A 25,451-nucleotide genomic window follows, 5' to 3' on the forward strand; every position below is an offset into this window, starting at 1 on the left:
AAAACAGAGTCAGCCAAAAACAACACCCACCTGACAGCAGCCAATCAAGAACAGGAAGGAAGTGACAGGAATATTAGGGCAAGGGCAAAAAACACCTTAAGTAAACTTCCAGCTCGTGAAAGAGAGACAGATGCATGCAAAACAATCAGTGTGTGAAGAGAGCAGACGCACGCGACAGAACCCGAGTTTGGAGCAACAATTTGTCAAATTAATTCAGATCACTTGCAGAAGTACACCGAAAACCTTCACAAACTGACTGCAATTTTTAGATTTAGCTTAGATTCAACTTTATTGTCATGACACATGTAGTACAAGGCAACGAAATGCAGTTTAGGTCCAACCAGCAGTGCAATAGCAGCAAGTGCAGGATACAGGTCTCAGTTATAGAAAGACTATGGTGATATTTACAGATGGATAGATATAGATATATATAGATATAGTACTATCAACATTATAGACAGGTTGGGTTAGCTATGAACATAGATTTACAAACGATGAATGTATGTACAGGTTGCTGTTAATATTCAGGAGTGCGCAGATAGTTAAACATAATTACTGAAGCCATGTGCAGTGGGAATTTATTCATTTATTTTCTTGTCAGCTTAGTCCTTTTATTAATCCGGGGTCGCCCCAGCGGAATGAACCTCCAACTCATCCAGCAAGTTTTTACGCAGCGGATGCCCTTCCAGTTGCAACCCATCTCTGGGAAATGCAGTGTGTATGTACAGGTCAAATCAGTGAATCAGTGCAGTGAATATGTGCAATTATTAAATGTGTAAATGTTAAACAGTGCAGTGATCATGAGGAGTTTAAGTTAGTGGAGAGTGGGGGGTGTATTAAGGGGGCAAAAGAGTCAGTGAGGGGCAGAGTCTAAGAGGGAGACAGCTCTGGGGAGAAAGCTGTTCCTCAGTCTGCGGGTTTTAGTCCGGGGGAGCCTAAAGTAGAGGTCTGCATTCCCGCGGGCGCCGCAGGACCTGACCAGATTTCTGCGGCGCGGGAATAAATTTCGGAATAAATCACGGGAGCGGTCGGTAACGGGTTTAATTTGGGACGGGAGCGGGCTGTCTAGCAATATCGCGGATATTGCTATGCGAATGAGAAAGAGAGCTTTGCCTGTGTGTGTGCTTGGTGCTTGTGTGTGTAGAGAGAGAGCTTTCCCAGATAGCAAAATACACTCGGGCCAGTTCCGGCTAGATTCTCGCCTGCCGGAGACTTACCACTCGGCCCGGCTCCGGCTGCTGGACACGGGCCGGATGCTTGTGGACTTACTGCCCGATTCTGTCTCGAATCAATCGGGCCAGATGTGGCGGTCGTAAGCGAGCCAACGCTGCTGCATCCGCGCCGGAATCGGCCCGAGAGTAATGTGCGCTGCGGCCCGGAGCTGGCGCGACTCAGTATTCATATACCTTTATATAAAACCTTTTGGTATTACATTGGTACTTGATACATGGTATTACAAGCCTTTGAGTTGATATAACAGCAAACGCCTGTGTGTCTGCTTGGTGCTTGTGTGTGTGTTAGTGCGCGCGTAGGAGAGAGAGAGAGCCTTGTCTGTGTGTGTGTGTGTTTGGTGCTGTGTGTGTGTGTTTATACAGACAGCTTGGCTGTCTGGACTGTATAGCTGGGTGGTTTTCGGTTTTGTTCTCCCCCCGCTCTTTAGCGGGATCGGGCGCAGCGGGCAGAAAACGGGGCGGGTCGGGCAGCGGGACAATAAATTCTTAATATAAGCGCGGTCGGGTTCGGGCTAAAACCTGGCGGGAGCGGGATTCAAAATTTAGTCTGAAGCGTCTGCCGGAAGGCAGGATTGAAAACAGTCTGTGAGCAGGGTGAGAGGTGTCCTTCAGAATACTGCGTGCTCGGCGCTGACAGTGTTTCCTCTGGATGTCCTCAATGGCTGGCGGAGTGGTCGCTGTGATGCGTTGGGCAGTTTTCACCACCCGCTGCAGTGCCTTACGCTCAGCAACAGAGCAGCTTCCATTCCAGACGGTGACGCAGCTTGTCAGGATGCTCTCTATTGTGCAGCGGTAGAAGTTCACCAAGACGGCTGATGAAAGCTGGTTCCTCTTAAATTGCCTTAAGAAGAATAGGCGCTGGTGAGCCTTCTTGACCAGGCTGGAGGTGTTGATGGTCCAGGAAAGGTCCTTTAAGATGTGGGTCCCCAGTAACTTGAAGAATGAGACAGGCTCAACAGCCATCCCATTGATGTGGATGGGATCATGTGAGCCTGTTCGTCCCTTCCTGAAGTCCACAATGAGCTCCTTGGTCTTGTTGGTGTTAAGGAGCAGATTATCTTCGGTGACACTTCTGAAACGCTAGTGGGCAGTGAGGTGTTAATGTTCCTCTGTGTCGAGTTTCTTCGCTGGTATTTTGTTTTTTCTGAACGCTTCCGGGATGTACAAGTGACTCAAACTCGCTCATTTTGTGACAGGAACCAGTGGAGGTGCAACAACTTTAACTATGAGGTAAACACAGAACAAAACTTTTTATCCAGAGCTCCTTCACGGGACTCCACACTTGTAAACAATCGCTCCATTGGGCTCACACGGCTCTCGGTCCTGTCCAGACTCGTCAGCGATACCAAGCCGACCAATCACAGAGCTTGCGCTTCGCGTCGCTGCGGCGTGTAGTTGCATTTTTTGAGAGGTGCAGGTCAGCGACGCTGACGGCCATGGCATAGGGCAATGCGTCAACCTCAGCTTAGATTTAAACCTCAGCTGGATGTGTTCATCCACACAGAGCTGTGCTACACACTGCATGCAAGCTTATTTTCAAAAACCCATAATGGGGCTCTTTAAGAATTATTAGATATTTGTACTAGAAACAAAACACAAACTCCAAGAAAGAAGAGCATTCTGTGTAGTGTTCAGTGAAAAATCCCCACTCTCTGTTTATTAAACTTCCCTATGCATGAAGACTCTGACAGATAATGCAAATTTCACAGCGGAGACACTAATTACATCTTCATTTACTGTCGACATGAGCATGCGTTTAACATGATCTCCATTCATCTTTCTAGATGCTAGTATGAGTTCATCAGTGTGTGAGAGTTTGTCGGAGTGTTGTGCACAGGAGCAGGACTGAATAAACTGATTATCGCGTGTGAAAAGATCTGCCCTGCCCCGCTCCGTCTGCACCTCGGCCCCGCGCAATTTCTGCATTAGCTTTTTGGCCAGCGGCCCGCGACTGCAGAGATTACACTGAGAGAGAACACACACACACACACACACACACACACACACACACACACACACACACACACACACACACACACACACACACACACACACACACACACACACACACACACACAGCGAGCCGCCTATGAGCGAAAAGCTCATATATGGATGAGGACAACATTATTATCCCTGCTGCAAAACTGTTCTTATTATTCCCTCAAGAGAGGTTTAACATAGAAAGGACATTTTTCACAGTATTTCCTACCATGTTTTACTTCTGGAAAAAGTCTGATTGATTTTAGTCTGACTGGAATAATAATATGGAAAAAAAAAATTAAAAATAATAATAATAAATAAATAAATAAATAAATAAATATATATATATATATATATATATATATATATATATATATATATATATATATATATATATTTATAAACTGCTAAGGTCAATGGAGATTTTTCACTGAACACAACAAAATATGCTTCTCTTTCATACAGTTTGTGTCTTTTTTCTAGTACAAATATCTAAAAATTCTTAAATAAGGAAGGTTTTTCTAGACAAGTGCTAAGTTTAGTCTTGTTTTCAGAAATAATGAGTGGGGAGTCGCAGGATCAGACCAGATTTCTAGCGGCGCAGGAATAAATTTCCGAATGAAGTGCGGCAGCGGTCGGTAACTGGTGTAATTAGAACAGGAGCGGGCAGTCTAACAATATCGTTCATATATCATCACGTATGTTGTTCCATATAACCAGTTTCAATGAGGAAAATTTGCATTAACAAAATCCTGTTATCAGAAGAAAATACCTTTTATAACACTACACTGCAAAAAATGCTTTCTTACTTAGATTTTTTGTCTTGTTTCTAGTCCAAATATCTAACAATTCCTAAATCAAGAAGAATTTTCTAGACAAGCAAAACTTACGGTCTTGTTTTGAGAAATAATATGCCAATATTAAATGAGTGTTTCCGTAAAACTAGCAAAATAATCTGCCAATGGGGTAAGTAAAATAATCTTACGTCAAAAGAAAAAACAAGATTATTTTGCTTACCCCATTGGCAGATTATTTTGCTAGTTTTACGGAAAAACTCACTTAATATTGGCATATTATTTCTCAAAACAAGACATTAAGTTTTGCTTCTTAATATAAGAAATTTTAGATATTTAGACTAGAAATAAGACAAAAAATCTAAGCAAGAAAAGCATTTTTTGCAGTGTATAACATGTAAATAAATAATAGCCTATAGTAGGCTAGCCTGTGTGTGGCATTGCGTCACTATGAATGAGTCGGCTTATATGGTTTCAGAATATAAAAAGTCTTTATTGGTTTTTGTTTCTGGTGATTTAATTTTTTTGTTATTCGAAGGAAAAAAATTAAATAATTTTTTAATTTAATTTTTTTGTTTTTTCACCATGAAAAAAAAACAAGCCATTTTTTATATTTATGTTCACAAAATCAAAAACGAAAATCAAAAAATGCATTGAAATAAAATTTTCGTTTTTTTATTTTAAAACAAAAATCAAAAAACAACTAATTTTTTTGTTTTTCCAATATCTTTTTCTAAAATGAAAATTCAATGACCAAAAGATACACTCACATTTTTGACTTTTGGTTTTTTGTTTTTTACCGTCAAAAAGAAAAACGAGCCATTTTTTGATTTTCGTTTCAAAATTCAAAAACCAAAATCAAAAAACAAATTAAATTTCAATTTTGTTTTTTTAATTTTAAATCGAAAAATTGAAAAAAAAAAAAAAACATTTTTCAATATCCGTTTCTAAAATGAAAATCCAATGACCAAAAGATACACTGACCCAGAAACGTTCCTAACAGAGATTTTTTTTATAGTTTACTTTCTAGCAAAATACGTAATCAAAAATGATGTGCTGTCCTCATGGCAAAGATAAAAGAAATCAGTTCTTAGAAATGAGTTATTAAAACTAATATATTTTAAAAACGTGTCCATTAATCAATATTGCAAGCTATTTAAAAAAACACAGTTTAATAATCAGTAAAAACGCTCATCCTGGCGTAACCTCTTGTTCCTCAGGAGTGTTTATTGATCTTCTAGTCACACGCATGCTATAAAGAGGAACTTCTACAGGCCGCTAGCACGCTATGGGAAGCTCTAGAGGTCGAGAAAAAACATTTGTGTTATCAGCATGGAGGAAATACCAGCGCAGATGCCAGACTGCGGCTCATAATCGCTCATCCTGCGTCCTGACATTCAGCAAACGTTCCTGGAAATGCCCGGGAATAGCACAAAACCTCGAAAGGGAATAAACAGTGCTGTAAAGCGCAGCAGGATAATTACCCAGCAGGTCAAAGGTCATCTGATGCAGATAAACAAACAGGGCCTGCGCAGTCAAAAGTCCACTGAGTTTGTAAAGGAACACTTTAATCTTGACGCTCATTTAAGTCATTAATCTGTAGTAGCCGCCTCAGAGGATTCAATTCAATTCAGCTTTATTTGTATAGCGCTTTTACAATGTAGATTGTGTCAAAGCAGCTTCACATTAATGGTCTTAGTAACTGGATCAGGGTAGTTCAGTTTTTAGTGTTTAAGTTCAGTTCAGTTTAGCTCAGTTCAGTGTGGTTTGAACTCATTATTGAGAGTCCAAACACTGAAGAGCAAATTCATCGATGAGTATCGATGAGGATCTGAAAACAACTATAATAAAGGCTGTGACAAAATGATTAAAAAGACATTCGTGCTTATTATTGTGCTCTGCCTATTTTTGATAGAGAGATGTATTGTAGACGTAATGAGGAGAACAGAGATTCATTCACTCACTCGTTCATTGATTTTTCTTGGGCTTAGTCTCTTTATTCATCAGGGGTCACCACAGCGGAATGACCCACAAACTATTCCAGCAAATGTTTTATACAGTGGATGCTCTTCCAGCCTCAATCCAGTGCTGGAAAACACCCATACACACTCATACACTATGGCCAATTTAGTTCATCAGTTCCCCTATAGCGCATGTGTTTGGACTGTGGGGGAACCGGAGCACCCGGAGGAAACCCACGCCAACACGGGGAGAACATGCAAACTCCACACAGAGACGCTAACTGACCCAGCCGGGACTCGAACCAGTAATCTATTTGCTGTGAGGCCACAGTGCAAACCACTGAGCCACCGTGTCATGACAAATCGATCATGTTTATTACATTTAAGAACAAAACCCATAATGAAATGTGATGTATTTATGCAAAGTGCTTATGTGACATACAAGTTCAGATTTGGAATTGACACAAATGAGGTGGCACAGTGCCTCAGTGGTTACTCACAGCAAGGTCGCTGGTTCATGTCCCGGCTGGGTCAGTTGGCGTTTCTGTGTGGAGTTTGCATGTTCTCCCCGTGTTGGTGTTGGGTTTCCTGCTGGGAAAATGTCATTAAGTATTCAAACATTTGTCTGATGTATAAAATCATGTATGGTCTGTCATCCCCACCTCTCAGTCAGTTTGTAAACATCACACTAGGGTTGTAACAATATACCGGTATGACGGTCTACCACGATTTGAACGTGCACGATTATCATACCATGAACAATTGCATATCAACGGTTTTAACCTTTAAAGACCGAGACAGCCGCCCGCGGCTAAAAATAAGTATTGCTCTTAAATGTTTAATAACTTTTGATCCGCTGATCCGATTCATACAATTCAAAGATTGGCATAAAGAAGAGAATCTCAGCTTTCCAGTGCTGTATCACATAACATTCGCGGACTTTCAGAGGCTCCGGAATCAGTGCGGTTACGTCATCAAAATTTGACCACGCTGATTTGACAAAGAAACGCTCGTCACTGTGTCTCCGGACAAACCAGACATGATACATTGATGCATTGTCCCTCCTCCATGCCCAGATTGGTTCAAACTCGCTATATCACAACCAATAAGCATAGGTTTCGCTTTTGTTTGTGGACCAACAATTAGCTTTTTGAACAACACGGAATGAGAGATAAATAAAACGCAAAAAAAAAAGTTTTGCATGAAATAATTCTCATACTAAGTACTTTTGCATGCACAGCAGCACAGAAACATGACAAAACAGTGACACAACAAAGACGAACTGCTGCTCTTGCTGTTTTCAAAAGACGCAAATGAAGATGCAGCTGTTTGTCTGCATTGCATACAACCATATCCATATCCATATCCACAGACAACCATATCCATGCTGGCACATAAAACCTAAGGACGTTCCATATTGAATCTAGTTTCGTTATGTAACTATTTATAGTATAGTAAATATTTATATCTATTTTTTACTGAGGATTTGCACCATGTTTATTTGGACTTTATTTGGACTTTGACACATTATTTACTATTTTCTTATTTTTTTATTTGTTCATTGTACGTGGTGTTGTTTATAGTAACTGAAAATATATTATTTGGAAAAAGTCAAATTTTCTTCACTGTTCAATTATTTTGTAACATTTGTAACATACCGTATACCGCGAAACCGTGGTATTGTTTTAGACGATTATCATACCGTAAAAAATTCATACCGTTACAACCCTACATCACACACAGAGCAACACGAGGGGCAGCCCGAGTAGACTGCATTGTGCCACTCTGGAATAGTACCTTTGGTCAGGGCGCCTTTACAGTTACAGCTGCACAGGAGTGGAATTCTGTCCCTGGCAGAATCAAAGATAACACTGCCTTTAATATAATTGAACCTAGCATGTTTCCATTTGCAATAGTATCTGGATGCAGCCTTTATGATGCAAGCTGAGACTGCATCACTCAGTGATGCAATGTCAGATTCAATGCATTCAATGGAGTGAGTGACATCACTGTGACGGGTAGGGTTAGGGGTGGAGTTAAGGCTGATTTATACTTCTGCGTCAAACACCGGCGTATGCTACGGCGCTGACGCATAGCCCTTCGCCGTGGCCATCGCCATCACTGACGTGCACCTCTCAAAAAATGTAACTACACGTCGCAACGACGCGTAGCGTAAGCTTTGTGATTGGTCGGCACTGACTAGTCTGGGCGGGACCGAGAGCCGCGCGAATGGCGCGAAGCCGCGCAAGCGAAGTGTGGAGTACCGTGAAGGAGCTCCGGATGGAAAGTTTTGTTTTGTGTTTACCTCATAGTTAAAGTTGTTGCACGTCCGCCGGTTCCTGCCTCAAAATGAGCGAGTTTGAGCCACTTGTACATCCCGGAAGTGTTCAGGAAAAGCAAAAAAGTAGTGAAGAAACTCAACACAGAGGAACATTAACACCTCACTGCCAACTAGCGTTTCGGAAGTGTTAATGCAGACCGACAGAGACAGCAGCAGAAGTATAAATGCACAGCTACGCACGTTGCATGCGCCGTGGGTTACGCCGGTCACCTGACGCAGAAGTATAAATCAGGCTTTAGGTGAGAGCATTAAAAAGCATTGGATGCAGCTCATATTGCACTGGACCGAGTCTGCAGCCAGACCCCTCTCTCCATTTGTGCCTACCATCTTTTGTTTAAATGTGTTTCAACTATCTCTATTACAAAATGTTGGTGTTTTAGTTTAATTTGTATTAATTTTTTATTAACATCTACATAACCATGTGTATTTTAGTACTGCTTAACTGTGTTTGATGGATTGTATAACTCTTGTATTGTTTTTTTTTAGGTTGTTCAGGGACAACAGATGAAAAATAGCCTTCTGGCTAATTCTGGTAGATTGGCAGAGATGCTAATTAATGTTCACTGTCCCGGCCAAATAAACAAATAAATAAATAATTATGTATGTAATATGTATCCTCGGTTACAAAGAACCTGCCACTATTTAAATATAGACAACTATGTTATTATTCTAAAAAAACAAACATAGTAGTTCTATAAAACTCCTCTTAATTTAATACTACTACTAAGGTTACTATTACTAATAATAATACAATTTCATCAGTGATTTGTCATACTGTAGATTGTTGTGTTTTGCTCACGAGTCTGTTTCTTTAATCGATTCTGTTGACATTTTCTTATAAACAATTTTCAAATAAAACAACTAGTCACTCACCTTGTACCTGTTTAACTTAGCAGTTTTCTCCAAACTAGCGTTAGTTTGTTTGCCGTCAATCGCATCGTCGCGCCTCGATGACGTCATATAAACGCGCGAACGCGTTGCATATAAAACAACAAAAATGCGCTATTTTTAATTCTGTTTTTGAGACATCGTCTACTGATAATGCGGGATGTTAACATCATTTTGTGAGCGCCTTAAAACAAAAAGTTTTTGCTCGCATTGGCTTTATCATATCTGCAATATCTTGAGGTGAAAACATCTCCCTGCTAAAAAAATCCAGATTAAATCAGCCTAAACTGGTTAGCTGGTTTTAGTTGGTTGACCAGCCTGGTTTTGGCCATTTCCAGGCTGGTTTCCAGCCATTTACAGCCTGGTCTTAGCTGGTCAGGCTGGAAAATGACCAGCTAAAACCAGCTTGACCACCCTGGTTTAAGCTGGATATAGCTGGTTTTGGCTGGGCTCCCAGCCTGATTAGGCTGGTCAAGCTGGTTTTAGCTGGTTATTTCCCAGCCTGTCCAGCTATGACCAGGCTGGAAATGGCTGGAAACCAGCCTGAAAATGGCCCAAACCCCCCTAAAACCAGGCTGGAATACCAGCTAAAACCAGCCAACCAGCTTAGGCTGGTTTAAGCTGGATCTTTTTAGCAGGGCTAGCATACGCTTTCATAATAAGACTCTTATTGTTAAACACATATAGCCTACTGATAATGTTCTGTACAGAGTTAACATGACTGCTAAAATGATCACACATAGGCTTTCAGCAGTAGAAGTTTTATTATTTATTTTGCCAACATCATAAATATGCTATGCAACAACAAACTGCCATTGGAGACCATGTTAGCATGAATTAATTATAGCAGTAGTACTTCAGAATTCCTTCATAATACAATTATGAGCACCTGCGAAGAGTTTCAGCAGGTCACAGACACGATATCTCAAGGAAATAAACATCTGATTAAGCACTTCGATAAATACAAAAAGTAGATATTACAAATCTGTACACAAGTAAAATCAGGCACATGTAAAAAAAAATGTGCATATTGAAACAGCCGCTGCGTATTTACATGTGGATCACATTCGGGGATCATCATCAATTAGAAAACTGCATCAGTGTATGTCGTCAGGCAGATGAATCTGCATTAAGCTTATGAAGACAGAAGGCATTGCTTTGATAGACAGCTAAACCGCAGCTAAAACAGGCACTCTTCATCCTGATCTGTGCTTTACCGCGGTATGTTTGAAAGCACAAATACATTATCAGCATTCCAGTTTTGAAAGGACAAGGCCATGCAAGCGTGCATCTGATATGCATATATGCACAATTTACAACAAAACTACCCAATTATTAAAGTTCCTTACCAAAGAGCTGTTTAACAGAGTTTTTTAAACAGAGTAAGCAGATTATTTTGCTTGTTTTACGGAAAACGTCATTTAATTTTCACTCATTATGTTTGAAAACAAGACAAGATGTTTCACTTGCCAACAAAATGCTTCTTGATTAAAGACGTTTGAGATATTTGGACTAGAAGCAAGACCAAAACTCTAATAGTAAGTAATAATAGCATGTATTTTGCAGTGTGCTTGCATCAGAATGCATCGGATGCTTTGACCTGCGAACAAACATCTCTAATATTCAGCATCTCCACCTGCTGGCCAGTTTTCCTGGATTTCAGGAGCTCAATCTTTGATTTTTGGATCATGATGAGGAGTTCTGGATCTAGAACCCAGGCTGTGGTGTGACCCGAAGAAGACACCGCTTGTGTTTCATGGTCAACCCGTACTCTGGGGTCATATCCAGCATTTCTCCTGGCATCCCGGTGAACTTTAACCTTTGCAGCAGGATGGCCAGGAACAGGAAGACTTCAGCGCGTCCGATGGACTCTCCAATGCAGCGGCGCTTTCCCAAACCGAAAACCAACACCTTCTCGCCTTCCAACTTATTCAGTTCAGTACCGTCCGCAGTGAGGAACCGGTCGGGAATAAAAGACGAGGGATCCTTCCACAGTTCTCTGCAAACACAAATAACAGGTTCAGCTTGGTTTGACTCACATATAAATGTGCAGTAATTTATAGTAAATACTGGGGATTCATGATAGTGGCCATATGAATATCAGCTGATAAATGCTATTTGTAATATTATTGTAGCTCCAATAACAGAATTAAGTGGATATATTTGCATCTTATGCATAATCAGATCACAATAATAAATCACACTACGATAAAAACAATGAATAAGCAAAACTGCATATTAATAAAAAGACTGTTAAATCACAAATGAAATGCTTAACTAAATTAATGTACAGTCTTATACGCTATATTTAATATTATTGTTATCGGTTCAATAAGCTGATTAAAGATGTATTATTTCTTCTGGTTTAGCCATTTTACATGCTTGCTGCGTGCCACTTTTTCAATGGCTTTATTGCTTTGTTGTTGTTGTTTTTTGTCAATAGATTTCCTTTATATGAAAGCAAAGCTGGCCATAGAAATGAATAGTTGCTAAATAAATTAATTTCAGAGTTGTTCTCTGTATGTGTTTGCCTTTTGGTTTAGCAATCAAGCAGAAATGTTATTATTCACATTGATTGGCCTATATATCAGATAACACCCTCCAAATTTTAAAAGTCATCGGCTAATGGTATCAGTCACAAATTAAATATCAATTCATCCATGGTGAATACTGTAGTGTTTGTGAACCATACTGTAGTAAAGTGTAAAATATCATATATATATTATAGTTTTTACAACACTTTGTTAATGAATGTTCCAGTATACTGTAGTTTAACAACAGTGACCTGATAAATTATAATAAATACTGTAACATACTCCTTTTTTACTAGTACACTGTGATGTAGTGTAGTATAATATACCCTATAGTTGTAGAAAACTACAGTATTGGATCATTTGTTTATAATAGTACAGTTGTTGTGTTACCATAGCAACTATAGAATCATCAAAGCAGATCATTAACTATAGTTGTTGTGTTACCATAGCAACTGTAGAATCACCACAACGGATTAAATACTATAGTTGTTGTGTCACCATAGCAACTTTAGAATCATCAAAGCAGATTAATTACTATAGTTGTTGTGTTACCATAGCAACTGTAGAATAACCACAACAATCAATTACAATCGTGGTTGAGTTACCATAGCAACTGTAGAATCACCACAACAACTCAATTACGGTAGTCATTGTGTTTCCATACCAATTGTAGAATCACCACAACGGATTAATTACTATAGTTGTTGTGTTACCATAGCAACTGTAGAATCACCACAACAACTCAATTACTATAGTTGTTGTGTTTCCATAGCAACTGTAGAATCACCACAACAGATTAATTACTATAGTTGTTGTTACCATAGCAACTGTATAATCACCACAACTCAATTACTCTAGTCATTGTGTTTCCATAGCAACTGTACAATCGCCACAATGGATTAATTACTGAAGTTGTTGTGTTACCATAGCAACTGTAGAATCACCACAACAGTTCAAGAACTAAACTATGGTATGGTTACTTATAGACTATAGTATGTAAGTACTACAGTATTTTTAATGTGTTGAGAAAGCATTGTAAATCAGACCAGATTAATAACGAGAAACTTACGGGTCATGGTTGACTTGCCACTGGTTTACAAACACGCAGGTGTCTTTGGGAATAAAATAGCCATTGAGTGACGTGTCTTTGGATGTGCTGAAAGAGAGAAGCGCAGCTCAGGTAAACACCACAGTTGGATTCAGCTCAGTTTTTTTTTCTTCTTCAACGCAGTGATGCTGTCTCCAACTCACCAGTGAGGAATGGTGAAGGGAAGGAAGGATGAATGACGGAAGATCTCCAGAATGAAGGACTCCAGAAGCGGCAGGTTCGCCCTGTCAGATAACAGTGGTGTGCGATCCTTCCCGATCTTTTCATCTAGAGGAGAGATTAATCCTGGTCAGATTTCACATTTGTTTATTTACTATTTATTTACTGCCACCTCAGCAACTTATGCCTATTTCATGGCAAGATGGATATACATAAGATATTGCATGATAAAAACTCATTCGGATTTGGATGTAAACATATACAGTACAGACAGAAAACACTCACCCAATTCTCTTTGCAGTCGCTCCTGGACCTCTGGGTAGTGCACTAGATAGACAACCGCCCAGGACAGAGCCGTACTGATAGTGTCGAAACCTGTCAATAACCACACACACACACAATCAACATTAAATTAAGGTTAATTAATTAAATGTTAATTAAAAGTATATGCCATCATCCCATCCCCAATCCCAGTTATTTGTATAATAATTTATTATTATAATTATAAATGTTTCCTTATTTATATAATTTTCACCCTATTAATTTGTTTATTTTTATTATATTTTTTTCCTCTCTAATTATCTCGGCATTTTTAATTATTCATTTAATTAGTTTAATGTATAATTAGTGATTGATCACATCCTAAATAAAAGTTTGTTTCGACATAAGTGTGTGTCGGTGTGTGTATATGTGTGTGAGTTATGTTATGCATATGTAATTTACATATTAATATTGTAATTTAATATTTTATATTAATATTGTAATTTAATATTGTAATTTATTTTTTACAGTCATTGATTTACACACATACACATAAACAATTTTGCATAGTTATTAAATGTACTGTATATATAATTGATATGAAATGTTTTATAAATATTACATATATTATTATATATTATTACATGACATACATATTTTATACATTATACATATATTTTTTTATATCTAAAAATAAATACTTTTTCAGGTACTGTATATGTGTGCATTTAAATGTACAAAATAAAAATAAAATTATATACAAACTTTAATTTCAGATGTGATTAATCACAATTAATATTTGCCCAGCAATAAAATAAAATAAAATAAAATAAAATAAAATAAAATAAAACAAAACAAAACAAAACAAAACAAAACAAAACAAAACAAAATAAAATTAAATTAAATTAAATTAAATTAAAATAGTCACACACACGTCAGTATCATCCAGACACCAGAATTAGGGAAATAATATGTAGTTTTCTCATGTTTCTTGTCAAACAGGCTGTATTTACTTAGTCTTCATTGAAAAGCAAATTAAAAAAGGAAATTACCATGAGATCAACAGCATAAACAAACAAAAATACTACTACTACTACTTCTACTACTTCTACTACTTCTACTACTACTACTACTACTAATAAATAAAAAATAAAGGAAATTAATAATAATAATTAATAATAAATAAATAAACAAATAAATAAAAAATAATGACAGCCACACTTTAGTATCCATTCAGACATCTTAATTAGTGAATGAACTCGTTTTTCTCGCTACTCACCGGCTCCGAATAGGTCATTGACGATTCCTACGATCTTCTCATCGGACACTTGCAGGTTGGAGTTTTCGTCCAGTTTTCGGTCTTCGCAGTGGTTGATAAGAGAGTCGGTGATGTCTCTGATGTTGTCCTGAAAAAAATTTAACAGACAATGAGCTACGAAGAGCCACACGACACTGGAAAAACTTGCAACATTACATTTGCCTGATAGAGAAACACTATTTAAAATGACCTATTTTTAAGATCGTTTATCTATGTGGAGATCAAACTAAAATAAATGCAATAAAATTTGAGTAATGCGTTGCCTTGAAATTAAATAAATAGTTTCAAATGATTGAAACAGTGTGTTTTATTGTGTTGGTTTTGTAATTTAATGCTTATTTGTCTTTAGTTGGTTGTGGTTTTGATGTCTATTGTTGTGTTTAGTGTGAATTAGCCTTTTTCTGTGTTTTTTTAAAGTTTCTATTGTTTTATTTTAATTTAAATTAGCTTTTTTGTTATTGTTTTTAATGATGAATTAATCTAAACTTGTCATTTCATTTGTCGGACCCCAGGAATATTGTGGCCAATGGGGATCTTAATAAACAATAGAAATAAAAACTGTGTGCATAACTGTTATTTTTAAAATACTATTAACTTAGAAATTAAGTCAACTCTTTTAAGTTACAACAGATTTACTATTTTTTAAAATAAATTCAAATTGTCGCTTTTAGGGTGATGGATTAAAAATGAGGATGAGTAACTAATTATATACAGAATTTACATTTTTGGGTGAAGTACCGATACACTCCACTGTTTAACAAGCTAGAAACATCCTTGCAGGTGTGTTGAGGCAAGTTGGAGCTAAAATCTGCAGGACAACAGCCCTCCAGGACCGAGTTTGGACACCCCAGATCTAAAGTTTAACGGTTGAGTTTTTCATTATTGGATTTATTCAGCCGATCTCCAAGTTTGGCCGGAGGACTTATAACTTAGCTTAGCATAGACCATTGAATCGGATTAGACCATTAGCATCTTGCTAAAAAAAACTGTAAAAGGTGTTTGGATTATTTTCCTATTCAAAGCTTGAGGAGTCAGAAAAATCATCAAAACTCTTTGATAATCATTTTTGAAAGAGATGCTAATGGTCTAATCTGATTCAATGAACTATGCTAAGCTAAGCTAAGCTAGAGGTTTGTCCCTCTATTAATCTGGAGTCGCCACAGCGGAATGAACCACCAACCTATTCATCATATGTTTTATGCAGTGGATGCCCTTCCAACTGCAACCCATCACTGGGAATCATTCATACACACTTATTCACACACATTTCGCCTACCCAATTCACCTATACCACATGCGTTTGGACAGTGGGGGAAACCGGAGCACCTGGAGGAAACCCACGCAAACACAGGGAGAACATGCAAAATCCACACAGAAACGCCACCTGACCCAGCCGAGGCTCGAACCAGCCACCTTCTTGCTGTGAGGTGAATGTGCTACCCACTACGCCACCGTGCAGCCCGCTTTTATTGATCCAGTGTGACTAATAAATACACGACTATGGAAGAGTCTAACTTTTGAATATTTTGAGAGAGATGCTAATGGTCTAATCTGATTCAATGATCTATGCTAAGCTAAGCTAAAACTGCTCCTGAATAAATAAAAAAATTATAAAAGTAGGTACTTCTGTCGCATCACAGCAAGAAGGTTGCTGGTTCGATCCTCAGCTGGGTCAGTTGGTGTTTCTGTGTGGAGTTTGCATGTTCTCCCTGCGTTCGTGTGGGTTTGGTTCGTGTGTCCAAACACATGCGGTGTAGGGGAATTAGGTAGGCTAAATTGTCCGTAGTGTGTGAGTGTGAATGAGAGTGTGTGGGTGTTTCCCAGTGATGGGTTGCGGCTGGAAGGGCATGCGCTTCATAAAGCATGTGCTGGATAAGTTGGTGGTTCATTCTGCTGTGGTGACCCCCGATTAATAAAGGGACTAAGCCGAAAATGAATTAATGAATGTTCCTATAAGCTCAACCACAAACGTAACCCACCCACCTTATCGAACGTATCGTAATGCTCCATCACCAGCCTCTTCATGAATTTACTGAAGCGTTCGTTGATATCCAGGAACTTCTTCATCGTCGTGCTCGGCAGAATGCGCAGGAAAGGGATGAAATCGGCAGGGTTTCCGCTGCCCACGATCTTCCCGAACTCATCGCTCATATTAACCAGTCGCACCAGTTCATCATCATCATGACTATGCCGGCGTCCGAAACAGATCCCGCAGATTACGTTAGCCACGGATACTACGATATGTCTGAATGGATCAAAGCTTCCATCGGCTTTCATAACAGAGTGCAGCCTCTGGACCAAATATAAACCCTCATTACTGATGTGCTCCTCTAGGGCGCAGGAATATTTGGGACTCTTTCCCTGCACTGTTGAAAATGTTCGCAGGGCATTGAGCGCCAGCTTTCGGCGTGCTCTCCAGACTCCGACTTGATCCGTACTGAACGCCAGACTCTTTCCATCACTGATGAACTTGGTGCTGTACAATTCTGGACGTCCGGAAAACTCTTCGCCCTGTTTTAGGAGCGCCTGTCGGATCACATCATTCCCACTGAGTACGACGACAGGACGCATGCCGATCTGGATCTGGAAAACCGGGCCATAGCACTTACTCATGGCCGTCAGACTCAAATGTGGGTTGTTTCCGATTTCCAGGACATTTCCGATAATCGGCAGAGGCTTCGGGCCGGGAAGCTTCTGTAGCCCGTCTGGGATTTTCGTGCGGTTTAGGCGCATGAGCAGATACACCAAACATATTGTTATAATGGCCACGAGACTCTCAGACACAGAAATCGGACCCAATATTGGAAGAATAGTCAGAGCCATTGCTGATTTAATAACCTGTTTAGAAGGAAGCAGACATAAATGAGGTATTAGAGGGAATATCAGTAATTATCACCATCAGTTATTAAATATATACTGTTGAATTGATTTTTGAGTCTTTTTTTATGCTTTGTGGTAAGTAGCCATGTAATAAGCGAAATAAAGTACATCCAGGTGGTTGTTAGTAAAAATTATTACATGGTTTTGTGTAGAATACTTGATTCTGATTGGTCAGTTGTGACATACTAAGGTATGTTATTTACAGATAACAACTGCAGGATAATACAGACTCATCCGGGAACTCATGTTGAGATTTACTCATGATGAGATTCATGTTATATGTCAAAATTTGAATACACATCGATGTTTGTATGTATCTGCTGATTTACGCTGCAGCTTTTGTCTGTTTGGCGCCATCTAGTGTCTGAATAATGCGCAGGTTAGTGTATACTCCATCAGCTGTTTTAGTGTCTGTTGTGTTTTTGACTGTTTTAGCACCATTTAGTGTCTGAATAATGTGCAGGTTAGTGTATACTCCATCAGCTGTTTTAGTGTCTGTTGTGTTTTAGACTATTTTTAGCACCATCTAGTGTCTGAATAATGTGCAGGTTAGTGTATACTCCATCAGCTGTTTTAGTGTCTGTTGTGTTTTTGACTGTTTGGCGCCATCTAGTGTCTGAATAATGTGCAGGTTAGTGTATACTCCATCAGCTGTTTAGTTTCTGTTGTGTTTTTGACTGTTTTAAGCGCCATCTAGTGTCCGAATAATGTGCAGGTTAGTGTATACTCCATCAGCTGTTTTAGTGTCTGTTGTGTTTTTGACTGTTTGGCGCCATCTAGTGTCTGAATAATGCGCAGGTTAGTGTATACTCCATCAGCTGTTTTAGTGTCTGTTGTGTTTTTGACTGTTTGGCGCCATCTAGTGTCTGAATAATGTGCAGGTTAGTGTATACTCCATCAGCTGTTTAGTTTCTGTTGTGTTTTTGACTGTTTTAAGCGCCATCTAGTGTCCGAATAATGTGCAGGTTAGTGTATACTCCATCAGCTGTTTTAGTTTCTGTTGTGTTTTTGACTGTTTGGCGCCATCTAGTGTCCGAATAATGTGCAGGTTAGTGTATACTCCATCAGCTGTTTTAGTGTCTGTCAGCTTTGTGTTTTTGACTGTTTTTAGTGCCATCTAGTGTCTGAATAATGCACAGGTTAGTGTATACTCCATCAGCTGTTTTGGTTTTTGGCTGTTTTAGTGCCATCTAGTGTCCGAATAATGTGCAGGTTAGTGTATACTCCATCAGCTGTTTTAGTGTCTGTTGTGTTTTTGACTGTTTGGCGCCATCTAGTGTCTGAATAATGTGCAGGTTAGTGTATACTCCATCAGCTGTTTAGTTTCTGTTGTGTTTTTGACTGTTTTAAGCGCCATCTAGTGTCCGAATAATGTGCAGGTTAGTGTATACTCCATCAGCTGTTTTAGTTTCTGTTGTGTTTTTGACTGTTTGTCTCCATCTAGTGTCTGGATAATGGCAGGTTAATGTATACTCCATCAGCTGTTTAGTTTCTTTTGTGTTTTTGACTGTTTTAAGCGCCATCTAGTGTCTGAATAATGTGCAGGTTAGTGTATACTCCATCAGCTGTTTTAGTTTCTGTTGTGTTTTTAACTGTTTGTCTCCATCTAGTGTCTGAATAATGTGCAGGTTAGTGTATACTCCATCAGCTGTTTTAGTGCCTGTTGTGTTTTTGACTGTTTTAAGCGCCATCTAGTGTCTGAATAATGTGCAGGTTAGTGTATACTCCATCAGCTGTTTTAGTCTCTGTCAGCTTTGTGTTTTTGACTGTTAATAGCGCCATCTAGTGTCTGAATAATGTGCAGGTTAGTGTATACTCCATCAGCTGTTTAAGTCTTTGTCAGCTTTGCATTTATTTAATGATTTAATAAACTATTACGGTTCAGAACAATGTTTGTGTCTAATTTCTATGTTTTGTGGCTGGAAGCAGTGTATTAAGTGGGATCAAGAACATCCAGGGCGGTTGTTTTTACAGAAGATATTTTAAAATATTTATTTATATTTCTTTAACACAACCATAATATGTCATTTTATCACTGTAGATTTTAATACATTAATTAGTGTTAACTCATCTTTAATGTAAAGTGTTACCTGTTGTACTTTATAATTTTTTTCAGAATTTATTTTAGTTGAAAAATGTGTTTATCCTGAATGATAAATCAATACAAGTTTTATTGTTGCTATACCTGTTAAAGTAGTTTATTTTGCAGTCTATTGTGATAATACCATATATCAAGTTACAAGCTTCAGCAATAAATTGCAACAAGTAAATTTGATGCCAGCAGAAGTCTAACAGTAACACTTCTTAGATGAACGATACTGAGAAAGGTGTGTGTTTCCGCAACCTGTCTGTCATTAATGCTGCACATGCATGAGTTTTTATGCAACTAAATGCTATAAGTGTGCAGCTTAACCAGTGCGCATTGGTTGGTTATTTGAATTGCAAAATTCATTAATGATAAACTACACATGGAGTGATTTGTCTCAAGGTCAGAGCACATATCTGAGACACACACGCACATGCACACACACCTGTATTAGGCAAGATATACTCACACATGCATACTGTGCAGCAACATAAAAACCTACAACCTACATATATATATATATATATATATATATATATATATATATATATATATATATATAAATATATATATATATATATATATATATATATATTTTTTTTTTTACATTATTATTTTTATTTTGTCTGAACATCAACCATATGCATAAATCTTATAGCATTTTCAAGTATGATTTCAAATAAAAAAGTGGGGAAACAATAAAGGGTTTAAATGACCATATGGAGTATTCAAAGCAATAAATAATTAACAATCATCATCAAACCAATAATAATAATAATTATATTAATAACAATGATAAATAATAATTCTAAAGTTAGAAAAACCTATTTACACACATATACACACACGCTATACTCCATATTACTTCATATACAAGCTGGAAATAGGCTTTATGTGCACTGAAACTGATGATGAAGAGCAAAATTGTGCATGATTAAATGCTTTGCAATCAAAAAATGTCATTATAATGGAATATAGTGATATTAAAATATAATATATAATATAATTATAGTATATATATTATACATACATTTTTTTTCAACTCTAAAATTATTATAAAAGTGACATGCACACCATTTAAGCTGTACAATATTGTGCAAAACATGTAGAAAAAGTAAAGAAAGTTAATGTTTTGACGTTTAAAAGTTGCATAAAGCACCTGCACAATGATCACATATTCAATATAAGACAAAACCATTGACATCAGACTCACCCGGAGCGATCGAGTGGATACTTTCCAGTTCTCAGCTGTTTCTATCCAGTGCCAATTAGCTCCAGAGGAGTGCTGCACTATTCCAGCGGTAAATCTTTTATAGCGCAGAGCTCGCCGTGATTGGCTGTCCTCCGCGTGACGTCACCGAGCGCAGGAGGCTTTGATGCTGAGAAGGGCTGAGATTTTATTACAGGCTGATCGATTGCACTGAGTAAACTCCCTGAGTAATTACACACACTCACCTCACACATATCTAAACTGTGGGAAGGAGATTGATGTATGTAACACACGCACACATACATGGTACAAAAGACTATGTAAAATGTATATAAAAGTTATGAATGAAAAATATATATTTATAAAGTGCAGTGAGTAGCACGATCGCTGGTTCGAGCTGGGTCAGCTGGCATTTCTGTGTGAAGTTTGCATGGCGTGGGTTTCCTCCGGGTGCTCCGGTTTTCCCCACAGTCCAAACACATGCACTATAGGGGAACTGATGAACTAAATTGGCCGTAGTGTATGAGTGTGCGTGTGAATGAGAGGGTATGTGTGTTTCCCAGTGTTGGGTTGCAGCTGGAAGGGCATCTGCTGCGTAAAAACTATGCTGGATAAGTTGGCGGTTCATTCCGCAGTAGCGACCCCTGATTAAAGGGACTAAGTCAAATATGTCAATATTTATGTAAAGTAAGTAAATATATATATATATATATATATATATATATATATATATATATATATATATATATATATATATATATATATATATATATGTCAATATTTATGCAATGTAATCATATATATGTCAATATTTATGTAATGTAATTATATATATGCCAATATTTATTTAATAAAATCAAATATATGTCAATATTTATGTAACGTTATTATATATATGTCAATATTTTTGTAATTTATTCATATATATGTCAATATTGATTCAACGTAATTGTATATATATGTGTGTGTGTGTGTATATATATATATATATATATGTCAATATTTTTGTAATATAGTCATGTATATATCAATATTTATGTAATGTCATTTTAATTATGCCAATATTTATGTATTGTAATCATATATATGTCAATATTCATGTATCGTTATTATATATATATGTCAATATTTATGAAACGTAATTATATATATATGTCAATATTTATGTAACGTAATTATATATGCCAATATTTATGTATTGTAATTATATATTTATCAATATTTATGTAATGTAATTATATATGTGTCAATATTTATGTAACGTAATCATATATGTCAATATTTATGTATTGTAATTATATATATATATGTCAATATTTATTTATCGTAATTATATATATGCCAATATTTATGTATTGTAATTGTATATATATCTCAACATTTATGTAACGTAATTATATATGTCAATATTTATGTAATGTAATCATATATGTCAATATTTATGTAATGTAATTATATATATGTCAATATTTATGTATTGTAATTAAATATATATGTCAATATTTATGTAATTATATATATATATATGCTAATATTTATGTAATGTAATTATATATATATCAATATTTATGTAACGTAATTATATATATGTCAATATTTATGTAACGTAATCATATATGTCAATATTTATGTAACGTTATTATATATATGTCAATATTTATGTATTGTAATAATATATATGTCAATATTTATGTAATGTGATCATATATATGTCAATATTTAACACAAATGCAACATTTTTGATTGGGTAATAATTATACAGCACTAATATTTTTAACATGCATTTCCAACTAAATTTGCAATATGTAAACAAATATATATTTAAAACATAAATAAATGAAATAAATTAATAAATGAGACGCTTAATTAGCCTTTATAATTAGGCAGAACTGGGCTTATCGGTGTTTTTGATGTTATGTAATAATGTTAATATTTTACAGAACAGTTTGTAGACAAAAGCGACGTGCATTAACTGAGAAATCAATCCCACATTTCATCACAACTCTTAAAAACACACACAGAGAGCACTATACAGCAAACTCAATGCGCATAATTATTATGCGAGAAATAAATAAGCCCAATAAAATCAGAATATATAAATCATGAAAAGTTAAACAGCATGCTCGAGATGTTTATTTATCTTTTAAAGCTGTCTAAGCTAAAGTGTCATAAATCAGTGTGATGGTTTAGGCAATTATGTGAACTAAATAAATTGTTTGTTGCAACACATCCGATAATTGCCTGCATGTTTGAGTCTCTGCTGATCTGGCACGCGCTCGTAACTCATTAAGCAACAGGTAAAGCATCGCGTGCAAAGGTGTGTATGTGTGAGAGTGTGTGCGTGCGTTTGTGAACCGCTGCTGCAGATTCCTTCACACATTTTTCATGCATCTCATTGACTGTCAACAGGAAGAGCTGGCAGAATGGGGTAGACGCGCGTGGCCGTCGGAGAGCGTGCATGTCAGCGGTTCATGCACAAAAGCACGAGGAGTGTTAAAGCCGGAGTGTTTGTTCTGCGGTGGGTTTATGGGAAGAGTTCCTGCGACCTCAGACTGTTATCGCTGTGTGAAACACGCTACGATAAACTGATCAAACAGCATCGCGTGCGCGCACCTGTAGCGCGGGTTAAAGATTGGCCACGTTGCGTGAGCTGGAGGAGGAGAAGAGGTTCACTAGTTCTGCTCTATTTACCCTCCTGTTCGGCTTTATATGTAGGACATCCTAAGAGAAACATTATCTGACCTTGAAATAAAAACATAAATACAGTGAATGCAAGTATTTCATCCCAAACATGACTAAAATGGCCCGATGGTTGATTTCTGTGAGTTGTTTTGTAAAGGAGTATGTCATTATTTGGTTTTCAGATTTTTTTGCTTCATTAAAACACTTTACAAATGTACAAACCCTGTCCTAACACTCAGCCTGATTAACCCTACAGCTATAGTTTTGTTGTTAAGGAAAAAAAAAACTTTACAAACAAGTTGTTATCATTCACAACAAATAATTACTAACATGAAATTATAAATAAATTGTACAAATAAATATTACAAATATATACATATATTTAAAATTTTCCCCATGAGAATTGTGTAATACATGCTTCAGTTAATCAAAGTTATGTATTTAATTAAATGACATCTAATTTATTAATGAAATGTGTTTAAGTTTTCAGTGTTTTCTGAGAGATAGGGATAGGCAAATTAGTGTATTCTGACTTACATAGGCTTACCTTAGCTCAAACTATACACTCCATGCATCTAATTTACTTTTAGTTTACTTTTAGTCTATGTAGAAACAAACAGCTATTTTTTGTGAACTCTTACGGTGCTCTAAATCTGCCAGTTTCAGACTGTTGACTGACTTTTTTTGTTGTATAGACAGATTATGCATTCACAATGGTATGAACCGTTAGAGGGGTGGTCAAATCGATATCTATTATTTTAATAATTTGGTCCCATTATTCATCAGGGGTCGCCACAGCGGAACGAACCACCAACTTATCCAGCATGTGTTTTACACAGCGGATGCCCTTCCAGCTGCAACCCATCACTGGGAAACACCCATACACACTCATTCACACGCATACACTACAGACAATTTACTGTAGCTTACATAATTCTCCTATACCACATGTTTTTAGACGTGTGGAGAAAACCGAAGCACCTGGAGGAAACCCACGCCAACATGAGAACATGCAAACTCCACACAGAAACACCAACTGACCCAGCCAAGGATCGAACCAGCGACCTTCTTGCTGTGAGGCGAATGTGCTACCCACTGCGCCACCGTGATGCCCCTTGTGTAATACATGCTTCAGTGGATCAAATTTATGTATTTAATTTAATGACATCTAATTTATTAATGAAATGTGTTTAAGTTTTCAGTGTTTTCTGAGATAGGGATAGGCTAATTAGTGTATTCTGGCTTGATTAGGCTTACCTTGGGTCAAACTATACAATCTATGCATCTAATTTGACATTACTTTTAGTCTATGTAGAAACAAACAGCTATTTTTGTGAACTCGTACGGTGCTCTAAATCTGCCAGTTTCGGACTGACTGACTTTTTTTTTGTTGCATAGACAGATTATGCATTCACAATGGTATGAACCGTTAGAGGGGTGGTCAAATAGATATATTTTAATTCATTCATTCATATTCTTTTTCGGTTTAGTCCTTTTATTCATCAGGCGTTGCCACAGTGGAATGAACCGCCAACTTATCCAGCATGTGTTTTACACAGCGGATGCCCTTGCAGCTGCAACCCATCACTGGGAAACACCCATACACACTCATTCACACACATACACTTTGAACAATTTAAGATTTCAGTGTATTCTGGCTTGATTAGGCTTACCTTAGGTTAAACTACACAATCTATGCATCTAATTTGGCGGGGGTCAAATGGACATCTATTATTTTCAATTATTAATTATTCTTTCATTTTCTTGTCGGCTTAGTCCCTTTATTAATTCGGGGTCGCCACAGTGGAATGAACCACCAACTTATCCAGCAAGTTTTTACGCAGCAGATGCCCTTCCAGCTGCAACTCATCTCTGGGAAACATCCACACACACATTCACACACACACACACACACACACACACACACGCACACACGCACTACGGACAATTTAGCCTACCCAATTCACCTGTACCATGTGTTTGGACTGTGGGGGAAACCGGAGCACCCAGAGGAAAC

The 25,451-nt window shown here is 37.4% G+C and overlaps 1 protein-coding gene across 1 annotated transcript; it reads right to left on the reverse strand.

Moving 5' to 3' along the window:
- Nucleotides 1–9,941: 9,941 nt before the first annotated feature.
- Nucleotides 9,942–20,826, reverse strand: cyp1a (cytochrome P450, family 1, subfamily A). The gene is made up of 7 exons (NM_131879.2): nucleotides 20,756–20,826; nucleotides 16,560–17,414; nucleotides 14,538–14,664; nucleotides 13,283–13,372; nucleotides 12,982–13,105; nucleotides 12,800–12,886; nucleotides 9,942–11,195 (listed from the first exon to the last, which is right to left on the reverse strand). Exons 2-7 carry the CDS (start codon nucleotides 17,397–17,399, stop codon nucleotides 10,904–10,906), a joined length of 1,560 nt encoding a protein of 519 aa, NP_571954.1. The 5' UTR covers nucleotides 17,400–17,414; nucleotides 20,756–20,826; the 3' UTR covers nucleotides 9,942–10,903.
- Between the last annotated feature and the right edge of the window lie 4,625 nt (nucleotides 20,827–25,451).

The sequence above is a fragment of the Danio rerio genome, chromosome 18, assembly GCF_049306965.1.
Source record: "Danio rerio strain Tuebingen ecotype United States chromosome 18, GRCz12tu, whole genome shotgun sequence".
Lineage (NCBI taxonomy): Eukaryota > Metazoa > Chordata > Actinopteri > Cypriniformes > Danionidae > Danio > Danio rerio.